This window comes from Hemibagrus wyckioides, linkage group LG05 (genome assembly GCF_019097595.1).
Source record: "Hemibagrus wyckioides isolate EC202008001 linkage group LG05, SWU_Hwy_1.0, whole genome shotgun sequence".
NCBI classification, from domain to species: Eukaryota; Metazoa; Chordata; class Actinopteri; order Siluriformes; family Bagridae; genus Hemibagrus; species Hemibagrus wyckioides.
This window is the reverse complement of record NC_080714.1, coordinates 28,701,759-28,714,258: the sequence shown is the minus strand read 5'-3', so window position 1 is coordinate 28,714,258 and position 12,500 is coordinate 28,701,759. Positions and strand designations below refer to the sequence as shown.

Here is a 12,500-nt window from a genome sequence, read left to right as displayed (position 1 = left end):
GTTTTTTCTACTCGTGCTTTTTGTAATGGCTTCTTCACAGAGCACTTGCAGGGAAAGTGCACGTGGGCACCATGTCCACTACGCAGGGCCGCCTCACTTCCTGTTCGGATTTATTTTCGTTTTAGTCTTTATATATTGTTCATGTTCTTAAGAGCCAGACTGACCTACAGATGGTTTTTAAAAACTGGAAATTTCCATAAAGACCTAGCAAGCGACTTCTGACGTAGGAACGGCTGTGTCCCAAACCGCTCACGACCCTACCGAGGCTAGCATGAGTGTTCACTCAGCCATTTTAACTCATGTTAATTCTTTGTTAGGTTTCTAAAGTTGAGGGCGGAGCCTTAGTGATGATGTTCTTCTTTCTGATGTGAGCTACAAAGTCCGGTCTGAACCGCGTTTCAGACGAATTGATGTGCTGGGCCATGTAGAGGGATGGCGGGTGGAGCTTTCTTTACAGATTATGTGATGTATAAAGGCGGAGCCTTCGATACCACAGAGTTTAAGTAGGTGGGTCATTGTGGGCGGAGCCTGAGTTATAGATGATTTGGGTTGTTGGGCGGTGCTTTCTTTACAGACGACATGATGTATAAAGACGGAGCCTTCAATACGACACAGCTTAAGGAGGTGGGTCATTGTGGGCGGAGCCTCAGTTTTAAATGATTGAGGTTGTAGGGTGGAGCTTTCAGGATGTTGAAATGGAGCCTCCTGTGTGAGATGAGTGCTTTAGAGGTGGAGCCTTTACATAGGTGTGGAGACTCATGCATGACCAATGCTTATACAAGCTCTGTACACACTGCTAGTGGTCAGTATGTAACACACTACTGAGTGGTTTGGGACACAGCCACTAATTTCCTTCTGTGTATTTATTAGAATTAGGTTTAGTATTAGTATTAGTTTTCAATTGTGATGTTATGATAAGTTGTCATTTATTTTTCAACACATAAATACACACACACACACACACATACACACACACAGAAGAGCGACAGTGACATCTGGATGGAGTGTGTGGACACGCTGCTTCTCTGACACACACACACACACACACACATATGTCGTCGGGAGGAGTGTGTGTGTGTGTCATTACTCTATCCCATTCATCCCAAACCACAAGTTGTCCAGCTGTCTGACAGTTAGCACTCACGCTAATGTTGTCATGGTTATTGTTAAAATCTGTTAACTCTCGGGTTTAGCATCTTGCGAGCACAATCTCTCTCTTTCTATGTCTCTCTCTCTCTCTCACTCCATCTATCATTCCTTCTCTCTGTACATCACTGTTTTTGCCTCTCGTCGTGACGTGTCATTCACAAAAGAGTCGACTCACCACGTTCACTTTAACGAGTCGACTCATTTGTGAATCTTTTTTTTTTTTTTTTTTGTAGATCTAATCCATTCTGTTATTCTTGCAGTGAAATTTATTGATGTCATGATCACTAATATTATTGTTATTATTATTTAAAAAAGGAAAAAAATGTCTGGTTAAAATATCACAAATTTCAATGAGCCACATGGGAGTCGGAAGAGTCGACTCTTATCGGTGAGCTGAGCCGAGTGATTTGATTCACTGAAAAGAGTCGCGGATAGAGTGTGTCACTCGGGTTCTCTTTATCTTTCTCTCACTTCGTTGTCTACTAACACGCAAATAATGTCAGAATGTGGGGAAAAAAAGAAAATAGGGGAAAAAAGCAGATGTTTATGAACGTTTTAGAAGAATGTGTGCTATTTTTCTTCACAAGTCTAAAAAATGAATCGTTTCTTCTTCTTTTTTACAGTGTCATAAATGATCCACTGACACCAACCACCAAAGAGCTTCTCTGCTACCACACACACACACACACACTTACACACACACACACACACTTACACACACACATGCTAATTCTGTCGTCGCTGTGCCAGTGGTTGTCTCTCCTGCATGCTTCTTCTTCGATGTTTCCCTGTAAATAGATTTAACTTATTTTCTGTAGGAATGATGGGTAATTTATTGTCTCGTTATTTATGGATAGAACAGTATTACAATTAGCGGCATGACTCTCGGGTCTCGCGCGTGACACTCTTGTGACTGTGGAAACGTCGACTCCTTCCATTCCACGTGCCAATCCTTTACATAGCTTGTTGTTTTTTGCCGAAGGAGACAGATCCCTGCGTCGACAAAGAAAAGAATGAAAATTTGATTCGCTGATTTCAGACTTGATGACATTAACTCCTAATATTAGCTAGCTAGCAAACACGGCTCTTGAAGTCATACATTTGTGCGTTTTATGTTCACTGTTTCAGTGATTAAAATAAAAAGTGAAAAAAAGTCATTAAATGAAATGAATAAATTTAGCTAACTAGTACAAAGTTGCCTTGGAAATGATACACAACCGTCAGAAAAGTCAACATTTCCTCAAATTATGGACATCATAAAATACTTTTTCCAAAAGTGTCATGACTGCGCGTTATCACAGGCTGATTTTAGCTAGATAATTAGCGAGTCCTTGTTTAACGGAGTTGTCTAGCATATCGCTAACTCTAGCCAAAGTGAGTGAAATGATGCTACATGTTCTATCAGTGTGCTGAAATACAGTGTTGTGATATGATGAGGATGTAAATATCGGCACTTGTCTCTACATGGGTTCGTGTTTTGGTCACATGGTGAAAGAAGGTGTGATGAATATTCATGAGCGCCCAGCGTCCGCTCGCTCGGCGTCGTGAACCTCAGAAAGGCGAGGGGGTTTTTTTGTACGACATTTTTATACACCTACAAGCTCTGACATCGTGTGTGTTCTCATGGGGGGGGGCATCAGTCCGTGTGGGGTTCTGTGCACGCTAAAACCCACGATGTTCCGTGCTTGTTGATATTTCTGCATCTTTTCTATCTGGATGTTGTGTCTGTTTCTTACTCTCCCGACTGTGACGATGTTCGTTAGCTAATCGATGGATAATATTAATAATAGATAGATTAATAAAGCCTTGTGTGTTCAACGGAGAAGAAAAACGCGTCCTGCCGAGTCGTGTGTAAAACGTGGAGTGAACTATGATGCTTGTAAACCATGCTCTTGTTTCTATTTCTGTACAACACTTTGGTGATGATGTCATAACTTGGTTTTATAAACCACGCCTATTTTTAAAACCCGCCTCCGTCTCTGAGTTTTTTATTTCAGCACAAACATCAAAGGACATTTAATCAAACTGCACTCATTCACTTTGTCCCTACACTTTACTCACTCCCTACTCACTCCCTACACTTTACTCCCTACTCACTCCCTACACCATACTCACTCCCTACACTTTACTCCCTACTCACTCCCTACACTTTACTCACTCCCTACACTTTACTCCCTACTCACTCCCTACACTTTACTCACTCCCTACACTTTACTCCCTACTCACTCCCTACACTTTACTCACTCCCTACACTTTACTCCCTACTCACTCCCTACACTTTACTCCCTACTCACTCCCTACACTTTACTCCCTACTCACTCCCTACACTTTACTCACTCCCTACACTTTACTCCCTACTCACTCCCTACACTTTACTCCCTACTCACTCCCTACACTTTACTCACTCCCTACACTTTACTCACTCCCTACACTTTACTCCCTACTCACTCCCTACACTTTACTCCCTACTCACTCCCTACACTTTACTCCCTACTCACTCCCTACACTTTACTCACTCCCTACACTTTACTCACTCCATACACACTACTCACTCCCTACACTTTACTCACTCCATACACACTACTCACTCCCTACACTTTACTCACTCCATACACACTACTCACTCCCTACACTTTACTCACTCCATACACACTACTCACTCCCTACACTTTACTCACTCCATACACACTACTCACTCCCTACACTTTACTCACTCCATACACACTACTCACTCCCTACACTTTACTCACTCCATACACACTACTCACTCCCTACACTTTACTCACTCCATACACACTACTCACTCCCTACACTTTACTCCCTAATCACTAACTACACTTTACTCACTCCCTACACTTTACTCACTCCCTACACTTTACTCCCTACTCACTCCCTACACTTTACTCACTCCATACACACTACTCACTCCCTACACTTTACTCACTCCATACACACTACTCACTCCCTACACTTTACTCACTCCATACACACTACTCACTCCCTACACTTTACTCACTCCATACACACTACTCACTCCCTACACTTTACTCACTCCATACACACTACTCACTCCCTACACTTTACTCACTCCATACACACTACTCACTCCCTACACTTTACTCACTCCCTACACTTTACTCACTCCCTACACTTTACTCACTCCATACACACTACTCACTCCCTACACTTTACTCACTCCATACACACTACTCACTCCCTACACTTTACTCACTCCATACACACTACTCACTCCCTACACTTTACTCACTCCATACACACTACTCACTCCCTACACTTTACTCACTCCATACACACTACTCACTCCCTACACTTTACTCACTCCATACACACTACTCACTCCCTACACTTTACTCACTCCATACACACTACTCACTCCCTACACTTTACTCACTCCATACACACTACTCACTCCATACACTTTACTCCCTACTCACTCCCTACACTTTACTCCCTACTCACTCCCTACACTTTACTCACTCCCTACACTTTACTCACTCCATACACACTACTCACTCCCTACACTTTACTCCCTCCATACACACTACTCACTCCCTACACTTTACTCCCTCCATACACACTACTCACTCCCTACACTTTACTCACTCCATACACACTACTCACTCCCTACACTTTACTCACTCCATACACACTACTCACTCCCTACACTTTACTCACTCCATACACACTACTCACTCCCTACACTTTACTCACTCCATACACACTACTCACTCCCTACACTTTACTCACTCCCTACACTTTACTCCCTACTCACTCCCTACACTTTACTCACTCCCTACACTTTACTCACTCCCTACACTTTACTCACTCCATACACACTACTCACTCCATACACTTTACTCACTCCCTACACTTTACTCACTCCATACACACTACTCACTCCCTACACTTTACTCACTCCATACACACTACTCACTCCCTACACTTTACTCACTCCCTACACTTTACTCCCTACTCACTCCCTACACTTTACTCACTCCATACACACTACTCACTCCCTACACTTTACTCACTCCCTACACTTTACTCCCTACTCACTCCCTACACTTTACTCACTCCATACACACTACTCACTCCCTACACTTTACTCACTCCCTACACTTTACTCACTCCATACACACTACTCACTCCCTACACTTTACTCACTCCATACACACTACTCACTCCCTACACTTTACTCACTCCCTACACTTTACTCCCTACTCACTCCCTACACTTTACTCACTCCATACACACTACTCACTCCCTACACTTTACTCACTCCATACACACTACTCACTCCCTACACTTTACTCACTCCATACACACTACTCACTCCCTACACCCTACTCACTCATACTTCCTACAGATTACTCACTCCCTATACCCTACACACTACTTCCTACACTTTACTCATTCCCTACACCCTACTCCCAACTCAGTCCCTAAACCCTACTCACACCATACTCCCTACTCACTGCTCTCTATACACTACTGCCTACACCCTACTCATTCTGTACACCCCTTTCTCACTTACTCTATTCACTTGCTGATTGACACCCCTTTACCTACTCACTCCTTCATATACACCTCTCCCTCTCTCTCTCTAATTCTCTCTCGCTCTCTCTCTCTCTCTCCCTCTCTCTTATCCAGGATGTTTTTAACAGAACAGCTCTGAAGTCAGTGAATCTCACCCATACTGGTTCACTGGACACACAGTAACAAAACCATCAGCTCTTTTCTTCTCTTGCTTCCTTCCTCTCTTGATAACTTCATCACTTCCTTCCTTTATAACTCACTAGAATTCTGTCCTTCCTCCTCCTTCTTCACACCTCCTTCCTCTTATCTCTTCTGTACTTCCTTGTTCACTGCCTTACATTACCATGCACGCTCCTTTCTTTTTCCTTTCCTCCCTCACTGTCACTCCTTTACTCGTCTCTCTGCTTCTTTCACCTTTTATTCTCTTTATGATCTTCTTTTATTCACTATTAGTACGTTGATCACTTTCCCACTTCCTCTCTCACTTCCTTCACTTTATGTTTCACTTTTTCCAAAAAACAAATCAGAGATCACATGGTTTTAACCTCTTAAACATGCCCTACACATCTTTTTTTGTAGCTAAAATAAAAATGCTTTTAGGTGATTATTCTTTAAAACAATGAAAATAATCGATTTTTTTGTAGTTAAAATATTTCTGCATTTTGAGCCTTAGACGCAGGATATTTAGGTGTCTGAACACAGAAAGCAAACTAGTTGGGTGCAAAAGTTTGTCCCCCGTTATATCTGTGCCAGATAACTGAAAACACATATAAAAATACATATAAATAATTTAGAAAAAATAATTTAGAAAAAATCTAAATATTTATTTATGCATCAAATCACTTGTAAATAATCATCTATATCTCATCAGAATTACAATGTAAAGGCTTAATGATACTTTAAGTTTATTTTATTCTAGCAATTTTATTTATTTATTTATTTATTTTTATTTATTTTGTTATAATGCCGGTATTACTGTCTTCATTTCATCTAATATTTACACGTTTTAAAAGATTTGTACTTATACAGTATTTATTTTAAATTACTGTGTATATTTAGATTAAAAAATATATCATTACGTTGTAGAATGCATATTTGTCAATAAGCAAACACAAACAAAAAAATTCCATTCATAGATTCAGACTCGCGCCGACTCGGCAAGTTTCGCCTCGTTTCGGCCTGTCTTTATTTCATCTCATATTCACACATTTCAAAATATTTGTAAGTATACAGTAGTTATTTTTAAATTGCAGTAAATTTACAGTATTACTTCGTTTCAGATTGCATTTTTTTTTTAAATAAGCAAACACAAACAAACGAACGAACAAATTCCATTCATAGATTCAGAATCGCGTCGACTCGGCAAGTTCCGCCTCGTTTCGGCTTCGCGCATGCGCATTTGGGGCTTTTTGTAGCATAAAATAATAATGTCGGCATTACCTGTCTTTATTTCATCTAATATTCACACATTTTAAAAAATATATTTAAAAGTATACCGTATATCAATTATTTTTATAACGCATGTTTTAAAATAAGCAAACACAAAAACAAACAAACAAATTCCATTCACAGGTTCAAGATTCGCGTCGACTCGGCAAGTTTCGCCTCGTTTCGGCTTCCCCCAGCTCGAGCTCCGCCCCACTTTCGCCCCACATGCGTGCGCGTGCGCGGTTCAAGTTTGTCGCGCTCCCTCCCTCCCCTCCCCTTTCGCCCGCGCGCTCAGCTGCGGCCAGATTTAAAGAGACAGGCACGGTTCGGGTTTAGTTGTTGAAATATTCTTAATAATCGTTAAAATAATAATAATAATAACAACAGTACTAAATCCCGCACCCGTAACACTTTTTTAGTGGTGTTTTGTTTGTCGGTGTGTAGTTCGAGAAGGGTTTTAAAGAGAAGCGCAGCGATGCTCGGGTAGTTTAGCTAGTTTTTTTGAGCCGAGGGTCCGGCGTTCTGCCACTTGGCCAAGATTTTTCTTTCTTTCCTTATTTATTTATTTTTTCTCTCTCTCTCAGCCATCTGAAACAGCAGATAGTAAAAGTGATCAGACTCATCTATATCTATCTCTTTGCTTCTTTTTTTAATTTTAACTTGTTCTTCACAGAGAGAGAGAGAGAGTTAAAGAGATAGAATAATCCCGGTTTGGTGTTTGGTGGCTGCTGCTGCTGCTGCTGCTGCTCTGAAGCACAATGGCGAAAATTCAGGCTCACAGCAGCACGAAGCACATCAACCAGATCCAGGACAAAGCGTTCAGCGCTCAGAAACACCAGCAGCACTTCCAGAAGCTGAAGGTGAGACACCCCGAGCAGACACGGTCCTCACTGCACCATTGTTGTCCTGCCTGAGCCTTGAAAAAGCCAGCTCCTAGCTTTAGCATTAGCGTTAGCTTTAGCTTCACCTCTCCTACCTGGGAGCCTTCCGCAGACTGAAACTTTACTGTTTATTTATTTTTATTTATTTCTCTCACCACTTCACATTCCACCTCCAAAGTCTGTGTGTGTTTGATAACACTAGTTATTATTAATGTACTGATGATGATGATGATGATGATGAGGTCCTGCAGGAGCAGTTTAGCTTATCCTAGCTCACAGCTAACTCACTTTTCTTTCTTTCTTTCATTTCTGTCACAAAAAAACCCCTGATCTTTTTGTTCACTCTTCGTGTTCAGACACCGCTTTGAGCTCTTCCTCCGGCTCTTCATCACCACACTTCTCTCTTATCTCGGTCATTCTTCTCACCGTGACCGGGGATTTTTAGCTCTTCGTCTGGGTTTTTTTTATTCACATCATCAGCAGTAACAGGAAGCCTGTGTACAGCTAGCTGTTCGTTTGGGCTTTTCAGAAGGTTTTAACTGTTCATTAAGAACAATCTTCACTTGCTGGCTGTTCGTTTCCCCCCCAGCTGTTTGTTTTCGGTGTTGGTATAAATCCTTGCAGTTTTAGCTTTTCATCTGGACCCTTGAGAAACCCTTGAGCTGTTCGTATCATTGTTGTGTGAACTGTTCACTCTAGCTAACTCATCATTTTCGTTTGTTAAATGATCTCTATTAGCTGCTCATCTCAGTTTTGACAAACCTCTGGAGGAGTAACAGGGCAAAGCTATTAACTAATCCATGTAGTGCTAGCTGTTCATCTGTTTTAGCTGTTCGTTTGGGCTTTTCAGAAGGTTTTAGCTCTTCATTAATAACACTCTTCACTTGCTGTTTTTTTTGTTTGTTTGTTTTTTGCTTAACAAAACCTTCCAGCTGTTTGTTTTCGTGTGTTAGTGACGACCAGGGCAGTTTTAGCTTTTCATCTGGACCCTTGAGAAACCCTTGAGCTGTTCGTATCATTTTTGTGTGGGCTGTTCACTGTAGCTTTAGCTATTCTAAATGATCACTTAGTTTTAATATCCTTTAATATCCTTAATGCTTCTTAACATCCTTAATGCTTTTAGCAATTTGTCTAAACAAATCCCTGGAGGAGTAACAGGAAAGTTATTAACTGACCCGTGTAGTGCTAGCTGTTCATCTGTTTTAACTGTTCATTTTGGCTTTTACGGGAAAAAAGGAGCTGTTTTAGCCGTTCGCTTCATGATTCGTCACTGCATGCTGTTCATTTGGTCCTTATAAGACTCCTCAGTTGTTCATTATAGGTCTGTGTTTTCACTTCAAGAAAATTGAACTGTTCGCCTTGGGCCTTAAACATGTAACTGTTCCCTCAAGGTTTGAAACTCTTCACTGAGTTTAGCTGTTCCTTCACAGTTTAGCTAAGAAACTGTTTTAGTTAAATGCTCACAGTTCATTCGTTCTAGCTGTTCACTGTAGTTCTAAGAACACCGTTAGCTGCTTGCTCTAGTTTTTACGACACTGAACATGACTGTTTTGGCTGTTTGTTTGGTCTTTAAAAACAGATGACCAGTCCAGATGACCAGTCAGAACTGCTAATGATGTTTTTATAGTAAAGATGAACAGCTGTAAGAGGTATTAAAGCTAAAAAGACAAATGAACAAAAGTCCAAATGAACAACCTCCTGTGACATGGTTTAACAGGCAATGGAAAGGAAGTCTGGTTCCTTTAATTAATAAATCATCAGCCATCATTTGGCTGACACGACAATCGACCAATCACAGGCTGTTGACTAAACACACCTTGTCGCTACTGGTTTTACTTACTGCCGCTTTAACGTGTTGAGCCGATCCGCCTCCATACAGTGTCCAAAACTTTCTCACTAGAGTTTAAGTACTATGGACTTTCATGAGTGACTTCCTGCTGCTGTTTACAGTGGGAGGAGCTATACTGATCATACATGCCCACGTTATGCTAACGTAATCAGGAGATTTTAATGTTGATTGAAATTAAATATTTCCACAAATATCCGATTATTAAGTGCGCTTCTTGTGTCGGATTTTTTTCTGCAGGTAGAAGATGCGTTATCATACCTGGACCAGGTTAAAATCCGGTTCGCGAACGATCCCGGGATCTACAACAAGTTCCTGGACATCATGAAGGAGTTTAAGTCTCAGAGGTGATGGACATTTCCACATACATCATTCAGAAGTGTCTTCTAAACATATTTGCTGCTTTTTAAGTTACTTTTAAATCATTTTATTCATTGTTTTGTAGATTCTAAATACACACATAGTTGAACTCACTTGGGTTTTTTTTTAAAACCAGAAAGTCATGATTTATAGAATGTAGAAATGTCTTCAGATGAGAAGGAGTAACAGGAAACCTGTCAAGCCATGTAGAGCTAGCTGTTTGGGCTTTTCAAGGGGTTTAGTTGTTCATTAATAACACTTTTCACTTGCTGGCTGTTCGGGTGTGGTTTTTTGCTTTAAGAAACCCTTCCAGCTGTTTGTTTCGATGTTAGTAACAACCAGGGCAGTTTTAGCTTTTCATCTGGACCCTTGAGCAACCCTTGAGCTGTTCGTACCGTTTGGTGTGAGCTGTTCACTCTAGCTAAATCATCGCTTTAGTTTAGAAATGTCGTCAGATGAGGAAACCAGGTGGTTTTAGCTGTTCATTAATAACATTCTTAATAACAAATGAGATGTTTTTGTAATATCTCTGACCTCTTCTTTAAAAACGTAATTAAAATGTAGTTCTGTGGTTGTTTCTATAAAGAATGCTCCCTGATTGGTTGATTAGTTGATAACTGTTTGCTGATTGGTCGAGTTGACTTTGTGCACCGCAGCATCGATACACCGGGCGTAATAAACCGCGTGTCTCAGCTGTTCCACGGACACCCGGACCTCGTGCTGGGCTTCAATGCCTTTCTGCCTCCTGGATATCGGATAGAAATCCCGAAAAACAGAATGGCCTTCCTGCAGTCGCCGTTCAGTCCACAGGTAAATGACCTCATGTGACCTTCTAAATATAACATGTCGTTTCACCCAGCGCCGTTTGCATTAACGCCCTGATCTCTTCTCCACAGCAGGTTTCTCCTGGCAAAGCAAAGAGCGCCGAGTCCAGTTCGGCTCAGAGCGAGACGGTGGCGTCGCCTCAGAGCGCCTCGCCGTCGTCCGGAGTCCCGCCAGAACCGCCTGGACGACTCACCCTTCCCCTGCCTAGCCAATCGCAGCCCGCCACATCGTCGGCATCTCCGCCCGCTTCACAGGAAGCGAGTCCTGTGGAGTTTGATAGCGCCATCAGCTACGTCAACAAGATCAAGAGCCGATTCCTGGACCATCCAGAAATCTACAGGTCCTTCCTGGAGATCCTGCACACCTATCAGGTAGATGATGGGAGAGAAGGGGGCGGAGTTAGACAGTGGAATTATATAATTCTGCTGAGATTTATAATTATAATAATAAAGATCAGACTGACAGCCTGTGTGTGTGTTGCAGAAAGAGCAGCTGGAGCTGAAGGAGAACAGGAGCAGGACGAGTTCGGGGATGACGGAGGATGAGGTTTTTTCCAAAGTGGCTAGTTTGTTTAAAGGACAGGAGGACCTGCTGGCAGAGTTTGGACAGTTTCTTCCTGATGCCAAGAGATCGCTGGTGAGAAGAGAACATTGTGGTGAGTGTGTGTGTGTGTGTGTGCAGCAGGTGTGTAATGCAGCATTTGTGTGTTCCAGTTTACTAGCGGCTCTCTAACGGGCAAGGAGCAGGTGAAGAAGATAGACGAGGAGGAGTTAAACAAGCAGGGCAAGAAAAGGCCACGCCCACTCCTGCTGCCTCATATGACGCCGCTGCTGAAGGTATGACCCCACCTCCTAACACACCTGTTCTATATCCTGGAAACCACCTGTATCTCTGTCTTCGAGTCATCTCCCCCCCCCGTCTCATTTCCTTTCATTTCTTCCTTCCTTTGCTTCTTATCTACGTGTGTGTGTGTGTGTGTGTGTGTGTGTGTGTGTGTGTGTGTGTGTGGACAGTATACAGTGCGAGTTAACAAAGGAGAAATTAACAGCAAGTGTATGAAATGCTGTAAACAACTCGTCACTTTCCAACATGCCGTCATTACACACTCACTAAACACCAATAAAACATATTAATTATCATAAACACTGGATTAGTGGTTTTTTTAAGCCTCTGCTGGTGGTTGATGTGAGAGATGTTTAAATTGAACAGTACAGGTTTAGACAGATGTATTCGAATATATATTTCTTTCACCACAGAAGAAAATGAAGTTCTCCTGCTCCAAAGACCAGTCTTTCGCCTCGGTTGGGAAGCATGGAGTTCTCCGCGAGTTCACTTTCTTTGACAAGGTAACTGTGTAGTGTCAGAGACTTGTTGTACCGGTCCCATCCTCTGTCATCACCCCTAAAGAGACTTCTCTGTGCTACCAGGTTCGGCGTTTGTTTAAGAGTCAGGAG

General features: G+C 41.9%; 2 protein-coding genes across 3 annotated transcripts in view; both read left to right on the top strand.

Annotated features, from left to right (window-relative positions):
* The window catches only part of xpr1a (xenotropic and polytropic retrovirus receptor 1a), a 77,989-nt gene extending 74,875 nt beyond the window's left edge, over nucleotides 1-3,114 (top strand). Inside the window, exon 15 of the mRNA XM_058390329.1 lies at nucleotides 1-3,114. This exon is cut by the window's left edge and continues 457 nt beyond it. The gene's annotated coding sequence lies outside the window, so the exon portion shown is untranslated.
* Nucleotides 3,115-7,403: 4,289 nt separating this feature from the next.
* The window catches only part of sin3b (SIN3 transcription regulator family member B), a 10,845-nt gene continuing 5,748 nt past the window's right edge, over nucleotides 7,404-12,500 (top strand). The window contains exons 1-8 of one of the 2 annotated variants that reach the window (XM_058390494.1): nucleotides 7,404-7,994; nucleotides 10,102-10,208; nucleotides 10,878-11,031; nucleotides 11,121-11,417; nucleotides 11,530-11,682; nucleotides 11,760-11,882; nucleotides 12,303-12,392; nucleotides 12,474-12,500. The exon at nucleotides 12,474-12,500 is cut by the window's right edge and continues 92 nt beyond it. In XM_058390494.1, coding sequence (XP_058246477.1) covers nucleotides 7,893-7,994; nucleotides 10,102-10,208; nucleotides 10,878-11,031; nucleotides 11,121-11,417; nucleotides 11,530-11,682; nucleotides 11,760-11,882; nucleotides 12,303-12,392; nucleotides 12,474-12,500 — 1,053 coding nt within the window. In that variant the 5' untranslated portion in view covers nucleotides 7,404-7,892. Of the gene's footprint in view, nucleotides 7,995-10,101; nucleotides 10,209-10,877; nucleotides 11,032-11,117; nucleotides 11,418-11,529; nucleotides 11,683-11,759; nucleotides 11,883-12,302; nucleotides 12,393-12,473 lie in introns of both variants that reach the window. The other variant, XM_058390493.1, reaches the window with a different exon arrangement.